Source organism: Anabrus simplex, chromosome 1 (genome assembly GCF_040414725.1).
Source record: "Anabrus simplex isolate iqAnaSimp1 chromosome 1, ASM4041472v1, whole genome shotgun sequence".
NCBI lineage: Eukaryota > Metazoa > Arthropoda > Insecta > Orthoptera > Tettigoniidae > Anabrus > Anabrus simplex.
The window spans coordinates 350,809,765-350,833,145 of record NC_090265.1 but is presented as its reverse complement, the minus strand read 5'-3'; the positions used below and the strand labels follow the sequence as shown (position 1 = coordinate 350,833,145).

General features: G+C 38.6%; 1 protein-coding gene across 1 annotated transcript in view; it reads left to right on the top strand.

Moving 5' to 3' along the window:
* The window catches only part of LOC136866481 (armadillo repeat-containing protein 2), a 130,745-nt gene that overhangs the window by 26,697 nt on the left and 80,667 nt on the right, over positions 1-23,381 (top strand). The window contains exons 5-7 of the mRNA XM_067143525.2: positions 1,672-1,856; positions 1,947-2,049; positions 12,163-12,335. Of these exons, the coding sequence (XP_066999626.2) occupies positions 1,672-1,856; positions 1,947-2,049; positions 12,163-12,335 (461 nt within the window). The remainder of the gene's footprint in view (positions 1-1,671; positions 1,857-1,946; positions 2,050-12,162; positions 12,336-23,381) is intronic.

Below are 23,381 nucleotides of genomic sequence, written 5' to 3'. Positions count from 1 at the left end.
CACTAGTGTTTTACACATCTGTACAGTATTTTCTTCCTTTTTATTTATTTTATAGAAGAGTAATACGTACTGGTATTCCAGAGCCCACCTGGTGGCCATGATCATTAAGGCGTTGAAGTATAAATGGTCTGACACCGTGGTTAGCCAGTTTGATTCCCGTTGGTCGAAAAATTTTCGCCGTCAGAATGTTGGCCGTCAGGGTATGGGAGGTGGTGGTATACAATTTCTAATCACTAGATTGTATGCCAAAAGTCTGGATTTAATTCCAAACCTCTCCGCAGTGCTCATATGGAATGCGGGCATATGGTGCTGTTGATGGTGATTCGTCTCTCGGATGGGGAGGTTAAGCCTTGAGCAGACCCCTTGGTGCTATTCGACAGGAATAGGCTATGTGTCGGCACTGGGTTTCACCCTCTCCCTTCCTACTATCTTATATCACGTCATTCATTTCATCTCATTAACTCCTCTGATGAGGTTGATGTCAGGAAGGGCATTCAGTCATAAAAACCTGCCATGACAGATCCATCTCACCTCATACCTGACCTTGTAGAGAAACAGGATAAGGGTTGGACAAACAAAACAACAATCAAAACTCAGTGAGAATAACATCATCTACAGATCCTTAATAACCATTTTTGAGAGATGTGCTATACAGTATTGTGTGTTTTAATCCAATTCAACAACACAAAAAAGTGAAGAACTATCTGGACTTTTCTTCAACTTAGCATTTTCCTGTGGGTGCAGGCTCCACTCTTTGGATCAATGCATGCTACTAAGCAATCAAATGCAAGGTTTGGTGTCAGCTGAACGATTTTCATGTCTGCAGCTAGGGTGTCATACCATCATTGTTGCGGCCTTCCATGCGGGTACCTACCATCAACAGTGAAGTTGTTTTCATCATGAGTGACAGTACCTTTTGACGATCTTCTTGCACTTTTTCTTGAATGGGAATGTCTCCTATCCTCTTTGGATTGTGTTGTTGGTTATGTGACCAAAGAGAAACTCCAAGAGACCAACATAACATGAGCATCTCTATGGTGTGCAGAGAGTACTCAATGCTTTTGGTGAGTGGCGAGCTCTGAGCCCCATACAACGCCATTGGTCGAACTGTAGTGTAGTACACCATTGATTTAGGGTGGACCGGCACGTACCTATTGCACAGTACTCCTGTGATGCCCCTCCATCTAAACCATGCTGCATTCACTCAAACCCACACTCCCTGATCGATGTCACCATCACTTTGCAGGCGGGATCCTAAAGTTTGGAAGCATTTAGTTTTCACTAGGTCTTGACAGTTGATTGTGATGGTGGATGTGCTCGGGTTAGTTTTCAAATACTTGGTCTTCTTAATATTTAGACACAGACCATATTGGCTTAGGCATTTACTTCATGTTTGAACACAGACCAGCAGTTCCTTTTTGGTTGGAGCTTCAGTAGGATGTCTTTGGCATTCAGTACGTTCAAAGGAACACTCTCATGCAGGTCACGTAAGATGGTATTCAGAACAAATATGAACTACCTATCCAGACAGCCTGATGAAATAATCCAAGTAATACTTTCAATATTGTTCTTTTAACAGTTGCTCATTCTCCACTCTTATCAGAGTAAGATAAGTAGGTAGGGAGAAGACAAAGTATCTGAGAAATTATTATTCATACTTTTGTGTTTCAGATGGAAATGATATTGAAGTGATATTAGCCCTCTCAAAACTGTACAAAGTGCTGGAATCTGAGCAAGCCATTGGCACAAATATCCATAATTCAAAGCTTAAGTCACAAGTGCTGAAGACCGTGTACAAATTTGTTGAGCGTTCAAATGAAACTTTACTGTTACAAATTGCTCGTATAATACTGGCTGTAAGTAGGAAATTATGTTTCTTTTTCTCAAATTCTTGTTGAGAAGTTGACCTGAATATTAAACTACAAACTATGATGTTGTGGTTTCAGTTCCGTGTTACAGGAAGCAATCTGTCTGGTGTCTGCAAATTAGTATTTAAAGTTTCTCGTTGTGATAAGAATGATAAACTCTTCCTTGAAGATAATATTTTAGGTAAGTAGAACTGATAGTATATCCTATAAAAGTAGTGAATATTTTGGCTAGGCTTTTCTCACTCTTCTAGCACCCACTTTGAACCAAGAAGCTTACTCTCAAGGGAATAAAGCAAGCTCCAAAGGGTAAAGCAGTAGAAATGTACAATTCTTATATGATACTATATGTATTTTGAAGAACAGGTGTCATTTGTCATTAAGTTAAAATAAAATATTCTCCTCCCGTTTCCTCTAGACTATTCACTGGTATCAGAAGTTGCTTCTCTCTGAATTCCAATAAAAGTTACACGAAACCTCAGCTAATTTACTGTAGATATAAGTATGCTTAGTTTTACATAAATACAGTGTTTAACTGCTTCTAAAAAAATTTTTCAAAAATAAATTTAAATAACAGTTCTTTGAGTTTCTCCTGAAGAAATTTAATTTAATTTAAAAAATGCTTATTTAATGCTTTATTGGAAGGAACTAGCATATTAATTCTAATCAGTTTTAAATCAATCTTTAAAATTAAAATGTATTCCTTGACATATCTTAGGGAGTAAATAAAAATATAAAAGCAATTAGACATACACTACCTGATCAAAATTATCCAGACATCTATCTGAAATTGTACTTTACCCGTGTCACATTCCCTGTTATTGGACATTAATATGAGGTAAGCTTCCCCCGCAAACCATGTTACCTTGCCATGGTGGGGGAGGCTTGCGTGTCCCAGTGAAGCCGGTAAACGAGCCATAGGTGCAACAATATCTGATGGGTATCTGTTGAGAGAGCAGATTAATGAATAGTTCATCAAAAGGGGGGTAGTAGCCTTTCGTAAGTTGCAAGGGCGGCAGCCCAAATGATTGACTGATATGGTCTTGTAATAATACTTAACATGGCTCAGCTGTATTGATACTGCTACATGGTTGAAAGCAATGGGAAACTACAGCTGTACCTAACTCCCGAGGACATGCAGCACTCTCTGTTGATGATGATGTACTGATGATAGCTTCCTCCCGGGTAAAATATTCCGGAGCTAAAATAAGTTAGTCCCCCATTCGGATCTCTGGGTGGGGACTACATGAGAGGGAGCAATCATCAGGAAAATGGATAGTGACATTCTGCGAGTCAGAGCATGGAATGTTAGAACTTTGAATTGTTGTGGTAGGTTAGAAAATCTGAAAATGGAAATGGATAGATTAAAGTTAGATTTAGTATTTTTTTTACAACAGTTACATCGAGCCTTCAACATTATTCAAAAGTATATATTGAAGGAACTTAGTAGGAAATTGAATTTATCAAAAAACCATCTTGGTATCTGATTCTGATCACCTTTAGAATCTCAAATAGCTTGGTCCAATCAACATTATCGAATGTCTTTTCTAGATCTACAAATGCCATGTATGTGGGTCCATCATTTGCCTTTATGACGGCTTTATCTGTGCTGGGAACACTTTCAATGAGGTGTCTGAATATCTGTGGAGGAATGGTAGCCCATTCTTCCTCAAGAGCCAAAACCAGAGAAGGTAGCGATGTTGGACACTTGAGGTCTGAAGCGAAGTAGACGTTCTAACTCATCGCAAAGGTGTTCCATTGATTTCAGGTCAGGATGCTGGGCAGGCCAGTCCATTTCAGAAATGTTATTGTCCACAAACCATTACCTCACAGATGCACCTTTATGGTAGGGTGCACTGTCATTCTAATACAAACAATTATCATCTCCGAACTGGTCCTCTACTCTACGCAGTACACAATGTTTTAAAATGTGTTCATATCCTTCCGTATTTAGAGCTTTCTTAAGCGCAATAAGGGGATCACACTGTACCATATCCTGTCCTAATTTCGGCCTAGCTCAGGGGTAGAAGCACGTGGTGTGTCCAAATAGGGTCAATTGCAAATAAAAAAAATACATTTAAGTACATGGACAGGTAATATGTACATAAATCTAGTGAATGAGGACTCGAGAAATCAGGTAAAATGGATTTATTATACTAAAAACATAAAAAGGAACCATACTGAATAAAAAATTCAAATAAAACAACTGACCGCTGGTTATGTCAATCAAAGAGAATCACCCAAATTTTTACATGAATTACAATTTCCAAACCAATTATCTCTAAACGATGCGGGTAACGAACCTGAGATATTAAGTGAGTTTCACATGGAATAGAATATGGAAAAATTTACATAATGTGGTTGTGCACTTTGTTAAGTCCCTAGTTGTTTGCCCGAGGGCTCAATTTCCTAAACTGTTCATGATATGCAACAGTCATACCTGATCCACTAGTAATGGCCTAAATTACATACATATTCCGAACACTCCAACACAAACATATAAAATACTTGTTCAAGACTTCATCCCTTCCAAAATTGTCACAGATTCTACTTTATGGGTCTGAACCCAAGATCACAGATGAGGTCAGAACCTCTCTTCCCAAAAATGACCATCAGGCTATTTATAAATGACAACATTACAACAAAGAAATAACACACTGGACATAAAATACAAAATCACAATATGAGAATAAAGAAAACCTGGAAAATAAAACACAAAAATGTAACTATACACTAAAGTTGATAGAGCTGTCGGGTCAAGAACCCAACATGTCCAGGCACTGGATGTTGCATATCTCATGTACATACAGCATAGTAGTAGCATGTAACATGGCAGGGAAATCAGCTGATGGGCAACAGAAATAAACAACCAACTGGGTCTTTGAGGCTAGGCGACTCTCAAACGTAACGGACTATTTGTAAAACTTCACTACCCCTCTATGATCAGCATACAGCTGAGTCGAGGGTTGCCAACTACCTGGGGCAAGAATGAATGGCACGTCCGGCCTTGACAACATTCTCAGTGCTACAAATAAGCACACAAAATCTGGCCAGCAAACACGGCTGACAGCCTTACATACTTTCACTTTTAACAGGCTGGTTCATTATCTCATCATCCTCATGGCTCCATATACAGGGTCTTTATTTATGCTTGGCAAGGACTTTCTCGCTCGACCTTGGCCACCAATGACAGGCTGCTACTGGTGCTGGCGCGCGTGCTTTCCGGCACTTCCTACAGTTGCTGAGAGCTGAGCTCCGAGATAGTAGGGTGTTCAATGAAGTTACTGCATACTGTATGTCATATTGTATAGTGTTTTATTGTGATTGTGTATAGTGCTGTAATGTATGTGAAATATTCATTACGTGAATGTGTATATCTGCACAATACTTACAAGTGCAGAAAATCGTGTGCTAGGACAAGACAAAAGTTTCGAGCAAAATTTCGAGGGAGACGCAGTCCTATCAATCGGAAAATAAAACAACTGGCCAAGAGATTCAAACCTACAGGTTCAGTAAACAATAAAAATAGACGTAAAGGTCGTTATCTCTTAACTGTAGCATGTTTGGTACAAGGATCATAAGTAACAAATCTGTGGCCACCTCGTAACCCAGATTTAACGGCATGTGATTTTTATTTGTGGGGAATGTTAAAAAATGTAGTTTATGGGAACAACCCTCATGCACTAGATGAACTTAAAGACAATATAAGAGCTGCAATTGCATCCATCAGTGCTGAAGAGCTTGGTAGAGTAACCGAAAACTTCATTAGGAGATGCCGATTATGTTTGGCAGCGCATGGGAAACATTTTCAGCATGAACTGTAAAAATGGTGAGTAAAATGCATGATAATGCATGATAATGATTTTGAGCATAAACTGTAAACATGGTGAATAAAATGCATGATAATGATTTTGAGCACCATATTCTGCCGTACATATGCAAGCGCGGTAGCCAGCAACTGAACTGTGGCGGCCAAGGTCGAGTGAGAAAGTCCTTGCCAAGCATAAATAAAGACCTTGTATAATATCATGGCTTTCATAGCCTATCTCTTAGCATTTCATCCTCAGTAAATATCCACAGGTAACTCTCTAGCCTCACATATAAATAAATCTTGGTTCGACTACCAGTACATATCCATGAATTTGCCTGCCACCACACCCTACTCTACTCTCGACGTTGAAAAGTCTCACCTCGCACCTTCTCACAGCTGAAATTTATGCATCAAGCAACATAACATCCTAGCCTACACTGGCTCTAGTTTAATCTGCTGTCCCAGTTCGATGCTGGTGGTGTACAATCCACTAAATTTTTCATCAAGAATCTACCCATATAACTTTATCTTAACTCAACATAAACTGGAATAAAACACAAATAACAGTAACACACATCTACATCTAACCTATTCCTTCCCTTATTTCCCATTTAAATATTTACAATACATAGCTCTGGGACTTGGCATGCATGCAACCCTAAACGTATTTAAATTTACTGAAATGAGCAATACAAATGCTACTCTGGCTTACATTTAAGAGTTGAAATGAAATGGCATATGGCTTTTAGTGCCGTTTAATTTACATATTTAAAATGGCCTTTCCTAGTGAATCTAGCTATCACTTGACATGCTTAAAGAACAAAAGGACTTAACTTGGTGGCAACCTCTCCATCAGCGGCGAATTACATGCTACTTTGTCATGCAGGCTTAGCCCATGATTAGGACACACAGCACAAGCATGGAGGTCCTCTTGTCGACTCCTGTGAAGTTCACGCTTCTTAATGTTCGGCTGTATCTGGAACTGTTGAATTAAATTAGCACCATCTGCTTCTCCGCTTGGTGTGCTCGAATGGACGATTACAACCTTAGTATTTGTTAACAATTAACTACAGCCATCGCTTAGATATTAGTCTGATCTATGCAGCACTAAATTAAGGGAACTGGCCCCGGTTGCTGTTTGTCCTTGTCAGCGGTTATTTATTAATGAATCGCACACATTAATCTCACACTTCGTGTACGTGCCGTATGTTCTTTATATATACAGACTGTCACTAGCTCTTGTGAATTAAATCGCAATGATTTTAGTTCATGTCTAACATACACTTCAAAAAGTTATTATCTCATCTGCTTGCAGTCACGTCACATCACTCTTGCTGTTCAAAATGCAATAGGAGAATGCATCGCTTGTCTACTCAGCCTTTATAGTTTCACAAGGTCTCAGGCTCCAAAGGGAAGTACCGCCAAACAAACCCTCTTCCTTTGTGAGAGCTCGCCAGATGCTAATGGCTGCTCACATTAATACATAGATATATCTGCATGGCACAAGTAAATTGTTTTATCAGCTCCTGTTACACTATAATGAAATGAACGGGGGAACAGGCTTCTTGAGTTTGCAATTCAAAACAGGTTCACTATAACTAATACAGTCTTCAAGCATCACATATGGCACATGTACACATGGACATCGCCTGATGGTCAATATAAAAATCAGATTGACTACATTTTGATCAGTTCAAGATGGAGGTCTTCTGTAATGGACACCAAAACTTGTCCAGGTGCAGTATGTGGCAGTGATCATCAACTTCTTAGAACAGAAATAAGAATAAAACTTCAAACACCAGTTAAAAGATCACACAGGATACCACAAGTAGTTAATATGTCGTCTTTCAAGGAATCATTGGCGCGAAGAGCCTCCATATTACAACTGCAGAAGGGCTGTGGAATGTGACAAAAAACTGGATAGAGTCCTCTTTGAATGAATCTCGAGTACCAAATACTAGAAGGCAACAGTGGATCTCTGACTTGAGCCTTCAGCTTGTAGAAGAAAGAAGGTGCCTTAAAAAATCTGGCATTAACACTAAAGAAAAAAGAGAGCAAATGTCTGATCTTGATAGAAGGATTCAGTCTTCTTGTAGAAGAGATAAGAATAATTTCCTTAGTAACATTTGTTTTGAGATTGAAGACCATGCAAATCAAAACCACAGCAAGGATCTTTTTGACAAAATTAGAATAATCACTCGAGAATTCAAGCCATATTCCTGGAATATACAGAACGCAAAGGGGGATGATGTTGTGGATATAGAGAATGTTCTGGAAACATGGAGATTGTACTGCCAGGATCTGTACAGTGAACAATGTAATGCACAAGACCAAGTGAAGATAGACAAGCAGTCAGATCCTGAACCTGACATCCTCCGAGATGAAGTAGAAATGGCTTTGAAAATGCTGAGAACTGGAAAAGCGTGTGGACCTGATGGAATAAGTGCAGAAGTCTTGAAAGCTACAGACGGTGCTGGAATTGAAATGCTGTTGAAAATCTGCCAAGCAATATGGAATTCTAGAAGATGGCCCGAGGAATGGGTACAGTCAATCTTTGTCCCATTCCACAAGAAAGGATCGAGGAAAAAATGTGAAAATTATCACTTAATTGCTTTGATTTCACATGCCAGTAAAGTTATGCTTTATATCCTGCACAAGAGACTCCGGGCATTTCTAGAGTATCAAATTCCTGAAGTCCAGACTGGATTTATGAAAGGAAAAGGTACTCGAGAACAGATCTTAAGCCTAAGACAAACCATAGAAAAGGCTAGAGAATTCAATGTTCCGGTATATCTGTGCTTTATTGACTACCCAAAGGCCTTTGATACTGTCAAATGGAACATTGACATCGGAAAATTTTGGATGAGTTGGGTTTGCCACTCCATTTGATTGATCTCCTCAAGTCCTTGTATAAGGAAAATACAGCCACTGTGAAGATTCAAAACAAACAGTCTCAGCAGTTTCGTACAAGGGCTGGAGTTCGCCAGGGATGTATCCTGTCACCGTTACTTTTCAATATCTATGGTGAATATGCAATGAGAACTGCATTAGATGGCTGGGACAAAGGGTTTTCCATTGGGAGATGCAAGATCAACAATTTGAGATTTGCTGATGACACCACCTTGATAGCATCATCTGAAGAGGAGTTGACAGAGCTGATCAAGAGAGTAGAGGAAGCAAGCCTAGAAATTGGATTACGCCTAAATCGACAGAAAACCAAAGTTATGATTGTTGATCGTAAGAACAACAACAGTCCACATATCAAACAGATTGGAGGGTGTGAAGTTGTACATCAGTATGTATACCTAGGCTCCTTACTATCCAATTCTGGTGGTTCCAAAGATGAAATAAAGCGAAGAATTGAAATAGCAAAGGTAGCAATGAGCCGTCTGCAGAAGATCTGGAAAGATAACAACATCAAGACAAAAAAGAAGCTCGTTGAATCTCTAGTCTTCTCAGTCTTCTTGTATGGCGCAGAGATGTGGACCATCCTCAAACGTGATCGTGAACGGATAGAAAGCTTTGAAATGTGGTGCTGGAGGAAAATGTTAAGGATTCCTTGGACAGCTCATCGCACGAACACATCAATCCTGAGCCAACTTCAGATAAAAATTCGTCTATCGTGTAAGGTCTCTCAATGGATTGTACGCTACTTTGGACATATAATGCGCCGAGATGGTAGTCTTCAAAAGCTGATTGTTGAGGGCAAAGTCCAGGGAACTAGACAACGAGGACGAATACCAACGCGATGGATTGACATGGTGAACGGCCCCCTACAGTGTTCTCTCAGAGTAACCACATTGAAAGCGTTAGATAGGGAAGAATGGCGGAGTATGGTTCATCGGCTAGAGGGCTGAATATTATGATAGTCACGACGCCTCAGTCATGAAGCAAAACGAAGAAGAGAGTAACACATTCACGCCCGTATCCGAGTTATTGCCTATAGCGCGTGACCATGCTGTGGACCGTATCCGAGTTAGCCCGGGTAAGCGCAACTTTGAACTGGAGCCGTTCCTACGCAGCTGGGATCTATCTTGGTCACAAATATGTGTGAGAGAGATGAAGGTAATACCCTTATGAATGCTTCTACTCACCAGAAACCACACGGCCACGGCGATTTTCCCTCCCAATGCACTTTTGTTTTGTTTTGTTTCTGAAGGTAGCCTAGCGCTGGCGCAACTAGCTGCGTAGTTGGTTTGTGATTGCACAAGCGTGCGTATAATTATGTTCTGAAGTGTAACCATGGCATGTAGTAACAATGTAAATGATGCAAGTGGTGCGAATTTACAAAGCACAGTTTCTCAGCTGCTCTAAAATTATCTTGGCCAGGGGTATACAATCTGTATGAACAATTATTACAATAGCGTTGGACTCATGAAACAATTACGGGAACAGAACATTGCCATATGTGGAACAATATGGTCAAATAGGGATGTACCAAAAGATCTAAAGGAAAACCAGGCAATTCTCAAACGGGGGCAAAAAAGTGAACCCGACACCTGACATACAAGTACAGTCACCTCTACTACATCTCAGCTCCATCTCCTTCATCAGCTCCAAGTCAGCGTCCCGCGATTTTTCTGCCAAAAAGGGCATCAGTCAAGGATCCACCATTTATGTTAGATGGGAAGAGAAAAGAGCATATTCTCTTGAAGTTTCCACCATCAAATAAAGTCAAGTTCCCCTCAAGAAGGTGCAAAGTGTGCTTCAGAAATAAAATTATTAGAGAAACATGCTACTTTTGTGGAAAGTGTGGTGTTCCCATTCACCCAGCAAAGTGTGACATTACCTTACACACCCTACAGAGATACTAGAGGACTTTATTAAGGTATGTGGAAAATTTTGTTTCCATATCTTGTTTAGTTTAGAACTTTATTGTGAAAAGAATTCGTTGTTGTTTGCTCTGCCACTAACAGCTGGTATAGCTGGGCCAGCCCTTTAAATAGCCTGCTCAGATGATGGGCGTGAATGTGTTAACTATGTGTAGTGTCAGATCTGTAGAATTCAGCTTAGTGGCAGATTAATTGATTAAAATTCAGGTGATTCCAGCCCTGGAAAAGAGAAGTTTGTCAATCACCCACTGTCGAGTGTCGCTTAGCATTGACTACAGGAATGTTTGGCTTATGAGCAGCAGCTCAACCATTGTACCCCATTCTTTTTAACTCTCGATGCACAGCCATTGTGCTGGCTAGACTGCTGGTAGCACTTTGGAACTCACGAGTGATTCCTTCTGCTGATTTCTTGCAATTTTTTTACAACCACCCTCCACAATGCTTGATGGTTCCTGTCTGTCATTAAATGAGGTCTGCCATTTTGAGGGAAGTGTAGGTGGTAAGAGCAGTAGGGGCAGACCAAGGTATGAATATGACAAGCAGATTAGAGCAGATGTAGAATGTAGCATTATGTAGAAAGGAAAAGGTTAGCACAGGAGAGGGTGGCATGGAGGGCTGCATCAAACCGGTCTATGGACTGATGACTCAAACAAACAACATAATGGGCTGGGTCCACCCTTTGCCTTTATGACGGCTTTAACTCTGCTAGGGACACTTTCAATAAGGTGTCTGTATATCTGTGGAGGAAGAGCCGAAACCAGAGAAGGTAGCGATGTTCCTTTGTGTTTCCACTTCACAGTCACATCACCAACAGTCAACTTGGGACACTTTAAAAGGTTTGAATTGTCCCCAATGGATTTGTTACTCAGGTGACATCCAATAACTAGTCCACGTTTAAAGTTACTGAGCTCTCCTGACCGACTCATTCTGCTGTTACTGCTTCTCTACTGACAATACCATACTCCCCGCCTCCTTTTATACTGGCAGGTCTGCCTCTCATGACATCTTTGGTTCAGTTCTGCATTACATAGGGGTGCCCAGATACTTTTGATCAGGTAGTGTACTCTAGAATGAAGTAACTGAAGGTGGGAATGAGATAATCTATTAAACTGTTAATGAGTATTTGAATAATTTCCATTAAAAAGATACACACAGTTTTGTAAATTAAGAACTCACAGTCCTACTGTTCATTTCAAGTTTCATTACTATAAGTCAGATAGGATTTGAGGTATATGTTATATTCAGTAACATAATCAGTGATCAAGGACCCATAATTCTAACTTTCTTTTAATTTCATTAAAAGTGTTAACTTAAGTATGAACCACCCCAACTCCATTGTGACAGTTTACCTTGAAAGGACTTCTAACCATCTTTAGGAACTACTATCTTGCAGCAATCCATTCCAAATATCATCTTGAAGATTCTTTGAGTTTATAGACATATTATAAAATATTCATGGTATTATCTTTCTTTAACTTTATATCATTTGTAATTATTATACCATGACATTCTTTATCTTTGCAGCAGCCTAAAAATGATGTAAAAAAAATTAAGTAAGGACTCATTACTTGTTTGTTTTATTGTATTAGCTTTTCCCTGCTATACATCTCCTAGATTTTGAATACCAATAAGATCATCTTATGCTTTTAAACAGAGTTGTTCGTAGAGGCACTGGGCTCTGCCAGTCCTCTGGAAGATGCAGAGGCCTGTGTTTATGGATATGGAGCCCTGAAGTTCCTTACAATGAACAATGTGTTACTTTCTCGTGTGCTAGGGCTTGGCACTCTAGAACTCATGGTACTACATATGAAAATGGTGAACACTGCAGTAAGTATAATGTAATTGATGAGCTTTATTTAATAAAACTTTTCAAACTTGCCATTTGTTGTGGTCTCAAATCTACATTGGCTCAACATTTCCTGTCCATCAGTTCATGTCATGAAGGAGATCCATAGAGATAGTTTCTTGCATAAAGGAGAAGCAAATACTATTTAGCAGAATACAGTATAACAGTCCTGTACTTTTTTTAATTTTTCAAAAGAGCTAAACATCACTAGCCTTATAATCAATGATCAGGACACATATATATTTGGACCCATTTTGTTTATGAAGCAACAGTGCTTAGTGATAATAAATTTAATTATATATAATTCCTTACAGTATTTTGGTTAGAGCACAGTATATAAAAATATAATAAGCTTTTAAAGGAACAGGTAGTTATACTATTTCATTTATTTCCGTCTCATAATACCAAGCCAGAGAACTGGTTCACTGAAGAAATTATTGATGTCTGATCTCTGCACAGTGGTACTGAGGGTAAAGCTTCCTATCTTCAGAAACAAAGACTTCCTTCATTTCATTATCATACTGCTAACATTGCTGACCAAGTGGTTTATAGTCTAGAGTCTATTATAGACGTTGCAAGGCTTGGCATATTATTTACATCTGACCAACTGCAGCTCACCAAAATGACCATCAAGCTAATACTGCTCAGTATTGTTAAGTTTGCACATTATAGCTTCATAAAAAGTGATATATTTTACAGTTTTTACATGGAGTTTACAAATGGAGACATACAGGGTTATTCAGCTAAGTTGTTCACCTGATTCATTGTAGGCATAGATATTCTGTTTACAAATTCTTAAATTGTATTAAGGAGCTCATAAAATGCATTCCATCTCATACATCATTACTGAGAAACCAGTAGCAACTTAGTTTCTTTAAATGAGACTATACTAATTTCACACAATAGAACAACTAAGAATCAACCAAACAAGTTCAGCGATGTCCTTATTTTGCAAATCCACTAAGTACTTTAGGAGATATTAAAGGATTTCATATGTGTAGCATACCTGCCAACTTTTAGAACCCCAAAATAGGAAGATTTTTTAATTCTTGGATTTCATCACATATATTCCACCATGGTCTAGGTGAAAAAAGGTCAGGATAAAAGGCATACATATCTACAGTTACAATGCGAATTGACCATTAAATTTAAAATCTTAAGCTAAGAAAACAAAAATGGTTACAAGAAAATGTACCAAATCATTCTCATTTATGACACATACATTTCTCTTCATAAAATTAATCATTAATATATTTGTCACACCGATACACGCAACAAAATGCACAATACCGTATTTTCTCGCGTAATGAACGCACTGTTTGAGGAAAATACAGGCGAAAACTTTGGATGCGTAAATTACTGAAGGAATTCAGATATTAATAAATTATTTGCGGTTATCGTCATTTGGCGTAAAATTCCGCCGTGAGATTTTTTCTATAAAGTCAAATAGGGTACATCAGGTAAGTTAGACACGTGGGTTTGAAGTACCGACACTGGAAAATATTCTTCCCATCACGAGCTGACAATACGACCTGAACTGAAATAAACATGAACTAATAAAAGTACAATTCATGTAATGTCATAACAATGACATACCGGCATAAAAAGAAAACTGTCCAACACAAGAGTCGGGCATCGAAGGAGGGACCCTGCTACAGTACCCTAAACCGTTCGTATCCAATCTTGTACAAGTGACGTGTCCATCCACCCTTTTTCTTGAATACGAACGTGGATCACTCGCGAAAATTTTGCTTTTGGCATTGTTTTTCGTTTTGGAGCAATGTAAGGTGCAAGCTTTCTGCCATCAGCTGTTACAGCAAGAATTGCAGTACATCGTTGTGTTTTGCTTCCGGTAGCGCGTACGATAACACTATGTTCCTTTCTTATTGATTGTTCGATTTTGTGGCATATGGAAACTGATTGGCGTCTGACCTGTGGTTCCTATAAGGGAGATCAAATATTCATTCACTTTACGCTTCTCAATCACAAAACGATGAAAATGGTTGAAATCATTCGTCATTTTTTGGCATAATGTTGTTTTTCATCGAAGAGAAAGTCCATTTCTGTCCATAAAATTAATCAAGCCTTGGCTAACCTTCAGATCCGAGACACTGATTCCATGTGCAGCGGCTCATTCTTTAAAACACAGCATTTCGCGAGAACGGCTTATCCAGCCTTGCGTAACAAAATCATATATTTAAGCAGATCTTCCTCTACTTGCGGAAACTAGCCGCTTTTTGGTCCGCGAAATGCTTTGCGAGCGAGACTTGTTGGCCGCTTGAAGTGCACTTCTGTTACAGCGGTAGCGTACGTTTCATTTGGACACTGAATACTTGCTGCCCCTTGTCCTATTCCCCTATGTTTCTGCGTAACTGATCACCGCGAGTCTGTATGATGCAGTATTACTCGAATACTGTGGACTGAAACATTTTTGAGATCACACAATGTCCCGTACCGGTATCCAAAACACTTGTAAAACTAGTGCAGTGGGATTTCCTGCCGACTATTAACAGCATGTTGCCCTGTATTTGGAATGCCCGCTTTCGCAATAGGAAGCCTGCTACTTGAGTAGTTTCAAAGACTTTAATATTACTTATCTAGACTCACAGAGCGCGCTGATGCTAGGCGGAATATTGAACACTTTCGCGCATCGCCATGTTGCGGGCGCTTCAGCTTCGAATGCATGAATAGCACGTTGTAATGTTTACAGACCCTTGCATTTTTTCGATTTCATTTGAATCATGGCTGTTAGTGGATCTGTTTTAGTATTATATGTGACGGAGTGTTAATATATTTTCAAATATTTTCAAGGAACGTGGGAGCTGATATATTACAGTAGTTTCGGCAATGTTAGGCCTTACCTGTAGAATGGAAAGATATTCACGAGGGTGAATTCGTGTGCAGCCTTCATTTGTACAGGTTGCTATCGGAAGGGATCTGGTATTTCTTTTCACATGTGAGTAGAAATAGAACTGTAATAAAATAACTTTAATTTACCATAATCGAGAACTAAACAGGTTATAGGGTGATCGATTCAAAGAACGCATGGACATGACAGAATATTTAGACTCCTTCTTCTTTTTTGTTTGCCTTTTTCCAATTCATCGGAGATAATTGTTTAGAACTAAACAGCTGTTCTGAAAAAGGCAACATTTTTTTCACATAAACTTTGTTGCGGTATTACAAATTTGATAAAGCTGGGCCTAGAATCCGTAAGATATGATTGATACAACTTGATAAAACCTGTTAATATTAGGGTAAGGTACCGGTATTGCTTCAAATTATCAGTTATCTGAAAAATGATTTATTAGTATCGTATGTCTTCATTTCTCCAATTTTTCCCATTTGCTTTATAATAAAGGAATACAATTGTTAATACGCTATTCCAGAAAGATCTGACAATATAAAGTCTAAATAAAGCTCATTACAGTCTTGTCAGTCCTAGTCTGCAGTAGAAAACGCTAATCAAAATAACTGTTCGCTATGATACGGTATTAATCTTTTTGTTACCGGGCGAGTTGGCCGTGCGCGTAGAGGCGCGCGGCTGTGAGCTTGCATCCGGGAGATAGTAGGTTCGAATCCCACTATCGGCAGCCCTGAAGATGGTTTTCCGTGGTTTCCCATTTTCACACCAGGCAAATGCTGGGGCTGTAACTTAATTAAGGCCACGGCCGCTTCCTTCCAACTCCTAGGTCTTTTCTATCCCATCGTCGCCATAAGACCTATCTGTGTCGGTGCGACGTAAAGCCCCTAGCAAAAAAAAAAAAAATCTTTTTGTTTGCAAGTGCTTTACTTTCAGTTTCACCTATTTTCATTCTGGTGTAAATCATGGTGCTCATATTAGAGAAAAATTAGAACGCACTTTCAATTTTTATGTGCTCAGATAATGTTAATTCAGAATGAGTTTGTAAAAGCAGTAATATACAAGAAGATAATATTATGAGGAAGGTTTTACATCTTAAATGATACCATTCTTACTTAAGCCTAATCGGGCAAGTTGGCCGTGCGGTTAGGACCGCGCAGCTGTGAGCTTGCATCTGGGATATAGTGGGTTCGAACCCCACTGTCGGCAGCCCTGAAGATGGTTTTCCGTGGTTTCCCATTTTCACACCAGGCAAATGCTGGGGCTGACTTTAATTAAGGCCACGGGCTCTTCCTCCTCATTCCTAAGCCTTTCCTATCCCATCGTCGCCATAAGACCTACCTGTGTCGGTGCGACGTAAAGCAAATTGGTAAAAATAAAACTTAACCCTAAACCACGCAGAGAAACTCAAACTAACCCTAGACATTCATTTCATTTTAAGAAATACACAACAGAAGACTAGCACTAGTGTAAAAAATGTCAGGCAGCATTTACCTAAATCCAAATCACACAATAATGATACAGTAACTTAGCTTCTGCTCATCCAGTTACGTTATCTCATATCCAAACCAAATCCCATGGCACAAAAGGCCCGAAAGGCCATGGCCTACCAAGGGACCGCTGCTCAGCCTGAAGGCCTGCAGATTACGAGGTGTCATGTGATCAGCACGGCGAATCCTTTCGGCCGTTATCTCACCGTCAGATATCTCCGTAATTGTAATCACGTAGGCTGAGCGGACCTTGGACCAGCACTCAGATCCAGGTACAAATCTCTGACCTGGCCGGGGATTGAACCCGGAGCCTCCGGGTAAGAAGAAGACACGCTACCCCTACACCGCAGAGCCGGCATTTCATATTCAGAAAATGATTCAACATGTATCTGATTGATTTAGAATGATTTCTGCAGTAATAATAATAATAATAATAATAATAATAATAATAATAATAATAATAATAATAATAATAATAATAATAATCGTATGGCCTCAGCTACCGTGTGCAGACATTTCAATTTGACGCCATCTGGCTGTCTGCTCGTCAATTTCGACGTTCCGTTTTACTCTAGGCCCACTAGATGGCAGACCAAGTAAACCGAAACTCTCTTGGGCGTCTATGGCTGAGATTTAATTAATTTTGTCGGGTAAACACCAAATGTGTCACCAGAGATCTTTTACATGCCGATGTCGTACGACATGGAGTGTCGAATGGACTTTTTTCCGCCCTTCAAAAATCCGACTACCTCTGTCGGGTTTGAACCCGCTATCTTGGGATCCGGAGGCAGCTATTTCTGCAGTCATGTACTTTTTAAACAATGTATTCAGAGAATTGAGTATAATTTGCTGTAGGCCTAATGACTTATCAGAGAGGAATCGTAAGCTATGTTTACCTTTCATATAAAGATTTTATTTTACAGGTTTCCTTTTTTGTTGATATTGAAGATTATTATTATCGGTACAGAAGTTTATAAATATTTATGTGTTCTGCAGTCTGCTGAGAGACAGACAATTTCTATCTCACGATATGTAATCATACTTAAGTTGTAGACTGCTTTTGGAACATGTCTTCTTATTTTCAATAAAGCTAAATTGTGGATCCTAGGTTTCTCAAGAGACAGAATATTGTCACGAGATCCTCGTCCTTGTGAGTCTGGCCTTCTTGCGATACGTACAATGTTCGAACAAATTAGTTACAAGCATGACCCTTATACAGTATTGAAGTGAGCGACGTGATAATTTTCGAGGTACTGCTAGTGTATTTTCGTAGTAGTGTATTTTTCAGTCTTATTGTCTTATTTTTTTAAATTTTTTAGTTGAGCCACCTATGGGCTATCCAAAGGATTTATGTAGATTGTTCCGTTTTTATAGAGAAATATATTATAATATTACCGTAGTCCACAAACTCCCCCACCCAGCGGAGGGGGGAGGCTTAAATTTTTATTATGGATTCATACTACGTATATTTATTTCGTGTGTACACGGTAGTCGGTGTAGGCTGTCATTAATTTTGTAGGGTGGATGTTTTCATGTGTGCGAAATTTAAGTTAAAGCACGTATTCCATACGATCTCCGTGTCAAGCTGAGGAGCGCCCGCAACATGGCGGTACGCGCATGGACATGTCTTCCCCAGTCACACGCTACTGCGCAGCCAGCGGTGTGGGGCCTTGAGTAGTTTATATCTTTATTTCGAAACCCACCCGGAGCTGCGTGATGGGGATGTTCGAAGTTGTCGGTGCATCAAATAGGCCTACGTCAACATTTCTTTTTCTCCACTTTGGTCCCAAAAATATTGGGATGCGTAAATTATGCAAGGGTATTAATTACGCGAGAAAATACGGTAGTTTCCTTTATCAGACGGTAAAATTAACGGAAATTTACAGGTATTTCTGAACACTTGGGAGATAAGGTTTGTTATATTTTTTTACCATAACGAGAAAAGAAAATACGGTACCAGAAACCGTCACCGACACAACCCCCTTAAAAACATTCAACTCATTAACATTATGCATTTACAACTCATTAACATTATGCATTTAAATACGCGAAACTACCACATACAAAACATATGTCCCATGCATTATTAACATACGACTTTGACAGAAAGGGGGGGGGGGGGCATAGAACTGCAAGAAAAAACACGTGGCCTACAACTCCGACCAGACTACGCACAGAAACGATGTTAACAGCGCGCGAACAATACAATAACAAACTCATTCTTTCGTCCCGATTAACTGAGTCGCTACCGCGCGCTAGCCTGTCTTGCTTGCAGGACGATTGGCCCGATACACGAAGGCGAAGGACGAAACACTCACGAAATAAAGCATCAAATAAATACGCTTGAAAATGAGGTTTCGTAAATTACAAAAGCATATAAGAATTTAGCCTTGACCCTAGGGGAAGAGTATTGGCCGTACTAGAGGTTATATTGGTCAAAAATAGGAAGAAGTAAAAATAAATCGGAAAATCGGAAGACGAGTTAAAAACCGGAAAGTTTCCGGGTAAATCGGAAGGGTTGGCAGGTATGGTGTAGGCATTAGACAGAAAGTGATGCACCACACACTGTGATTTAGTTACAAAATACTTCGTTATTTAAGGTCAACCTAATCAATACTTGTATTTTTCGTGATGAGTTACAACTGGCCAGTACATGTTTTGGCTTATTTCAAGCCATCATCTGCTGACAAATAATTAAATCATTCTCTTATAAACTAAAAGACATACATAAAAATACACATTAAAACATTTGAACTTTCATGAGGATCCTTAAAATTAAAAACTTGAAAAAAGTGGAATGTTGTATTAAAATCAATGTACATTAAAATAATTGGAACCTTCCTAAGAATTCTTAAAATTAATGTCTCTTAAACAAATGTCATGTTAAAAACACTGCACATAAATTTGGTGATGAGTATGTCAATCTTCTGTAGCATCATAAGCACTCGTTTGATTAATTAACATAAAGGAAGATGTGCAGTGGGGCTAACTTCAACAAATGCATATTTTGTGGAGTTTTCTCTCAATGCTTTGTTATGTCTTCAAGCTTACTTTACAGCTGTGATACAATCTAGCAATTAATGCTCTGGAAAATTAACCTCAATTCCTTAAATGAGTATGGATCAATTGCTTTCAGGTGTTCATTACTTGCTTCAGTCAAATACCATAGTTTTTCATTTGTCCTTGTTTCTTAATTCTAAAACAATGCCTTTACTATACATTTTCTTGCCTTTATTTATTCCAAACTCTAGAGACTTTGTTTCAGTCTTAGATTATAGCAATTTGAAAGTCTACTCTGAACCTTTCAACTCAACTTCATCGTTAGGAGAAATCTACATGGTTAGTAGTAGAAACTATGGCTGGTTTATGAGGTTGTACTGCATCAGTGTAACAAAGTTGTGATGACTGTATGCAAGGCTCAAGGACAATCATTGAAAGTAGCAAGGATTAATTTGGAAACTCTGTGTTTCTCTCGTGGTCATTTTTATGTAGCTTGCTCCAGGGTTGGAACTCAGAAGAATGTACACAGTTATACTCCTAATAGTATAACATATAATATTGTTTTATATTATGGCACAAGATTAAAGATTTTGCAATTAGAAAATATGTACAAGGTGAAGAAATCGATATCAGCAATTTGCATTCATTTCATAAAATTACCAAACTGCAGAAAAACAAATGGAATTCAATTTCTATTTGTGATGTACTTTTAAGCATTTGTTGATATTACATTCTATTACCACAGCAGTTCATGTGTATTATTTCACTACCTTGAAACTTTGCAGGTACATCTGTCGGAATATTAATGAATAATGTGATACATTGAGGGAGGAGCCCATGGAAAACTGCTAGTTACAAATAATAGTTTAATAAATCTAGTCAATAGCAAAACATGCTACCTCTCTGAGTAGTCATTCTAATTTAAGGGTCCTATCAACCCACCACAATAAAATAATACAGTTAACTTCTAAAATGTGTTTTAATTTTTAATATAAAAATGGCTTGTTAATAGAAGGGCTGATCTAATGAAGAAAGATGTCAACTATTTGCACAATAATGCTGTTACTGCCAAGCAAGTTGGCCCATGGTATGGGTCATAGGATCAAAACCCCTCTATCAGCTGCACCAAAGAGGGTTTTCTGTGGTTTTTCATTTACATTCCTGGCAAACTCTGTGCTTAACTAAGGCCATGCCTGTTTTCTTCCCAGTCCTGGCCCTCTCTTATCCCATTGTCGCCAAAAACCTATCTGCATTAGCGCATTGTTAAACAATAGCAAAATCAATTTTTAAAACCATTGAGTTATGTCCTGACTTTTTTTAAGCTAGTCATTTTCCTACTGTAGAAAACAAGAAATTAGCATGGAATACCAAACCAGCTCTTCTTATATATACAGTACATATGTCCTAAACAGACATCTACAGATATCTTTGAGGTCAGATGTGCCAATGAGAAAAGACAACATGCAGCAAAGAAATCGAAATTGTCAAGCAGTGAATGGAAGGGGGCAATTGTTAGAGTACATAGCATCTCAGATATCCTCTTAGCAGTCATGGAACTCGCCTGAAGTTCCATCAACTAAGGAAATTGATTGGCTGCATACAATTTTTGACAGTTTGAAGAAGAGGTGGAAATACAAGTCACTTGAAGTGGTTTGTATTGTGTCAAAACTATAGATTGTAATCTAAATCTTATAATGCCTTTTCTTTGTAGCACAAACTATAAGGCTAATTTTTCCCCTTCACTGTGAAATATAAGAAATTTCTTAATGATTAAAATGACTAACTCCAATGCAACCCTTTTATTTTACACCCTGATGCCCTTACTCCAAACTTAAGTCTCCATAAAAGGAATATAAATTATATGGACAATTATGTAACATTTCTATGGAAACACTCTTTAAAGAGCTATGTAAGACTCTTTGATCAAGCATGTGTCTTTATACATGTACTGGGTGAGTTGGCTGTGCGGTTAAGGGGCACGCAGTTGTGAGCTTGCATCTGGGAGATAGTGGGTTTGAACACCCTGTCGGCAGCCTTGAAGATGGTTCTCTGCGGTTTCCCATTTTCACACCAGGCAAATGCTGGTGCTATACCTTAATTAAGGCCATGGCCACTTCCTTCCCACTCCTAGACCTTTCTCATCCCATCGTCACCATAAAACCTATCTGTGTCAATGTGTCGTAAAACAAATTGTAAAGAAATGTATACATGCAGGCTATGAACTAATAAAATAATAAACAACAAAGACCTAAAAATACAGCATCATAGTAGAATCCCTCACCCCATCTTGCTGATGGCTGCAAGGGATATTGTCATTTGTCATTCCAGGAGCAGCTTCTTCCCCACTGAGCTTCGCAGCTGTGTGTGTTATAATGTGGGCTAGGGTCTAATGGGTTCAGTCATAGTTAAGGTTGGTGGATGTTCAAATATAGAAAAATCCATATATTTTTGTACATGTAAAGAACTCTGATGCACATTAAGTAAAAACGTAAATCTCAGTATGCTAGTCCTCTGTGTAGATTTCTCAATACAGTATCAGTACTAGTAGTGAATCAAAACACTTGCATTTAGCTGCAACATCATAATATGCATCTCTTAGTTCTATCTGCAGTAGTATTCTGTATTACTCTCAAAACTATATAAGACATGACCATTGTGGTCTTGATGGCATCATAGGATATGAATCAGTTTGCTTTCATTGACCATTTTAGTATTCTAATTCATGTTTAAATGATAACTAATGGAGTAAAACTTTTCTGTAGTCTAATTAAATTGCATATTGGAAGAGCCAAACAGTGAAACCATTCTCGAGGGATGTCGTGGGGTGAAAATTTGTTTTATGTCCCATCTAACCATGAAATGCCACAACAGTTTATTTGAATTACACTGGATTGCTCAGTGTAAGCACTTTAAAATGATTATTTTTAATGATTAATGTATATTTTAACATTTCAAACACTGCACACAAATTTAACAGATGATTTCTAAATTGCTTGATAATGCTTGCTTCTTATTAGTACAAAACAACTTAGGTGAATGTCAGACATATTGCCCATCTGGGGAAAGGAGCAGTTTTAATTTTGGATGATTGTCAACATCCTGGTTTGGGAATCAAAGGGCCCACAAGTATCTACTCCTAATAATCTATATATATAAAATAAGAGTTTTGTCTGTACATTGCTCAGAATTTGAAATGAATGGTATTTCTCTATCGGTTATGTCCATAGTAACAAGGAAATGCACTTTTTAGTTTTCCGTAATTTCTGTCTGTCTGTCTGTCTGTCTGTCTGTCTGTCTGTCTGTCTGTCTGTCTGTCTGTCTGTCTGTCTGTCTGTACACGCATCACGAGAAAACGGCAGAAGAGAAATTAATCAAAATTGGAATGTGAAGTCAGGGGATGAGCCACTAAAATCTAGGCTATAAGTCATTTTACTCGTGCTGAGTGAAATGGTAGTTTAGGGGAAGGCCTAAAATTTAATTCTCAAATATTTATATTATTATTGGTGTTATCGATAAATACTACATAACTAAAGTTATATAGAATTAAATTTCCGATAATTCATGTCATACATTGTTACCGTACCGGGTGTGATAACTCAGATATTCATGAATTTGTATTTTTATTGCCAAGTCCATATCGATGCCAAGCCACGAGGAAATGGGTTAACATAATT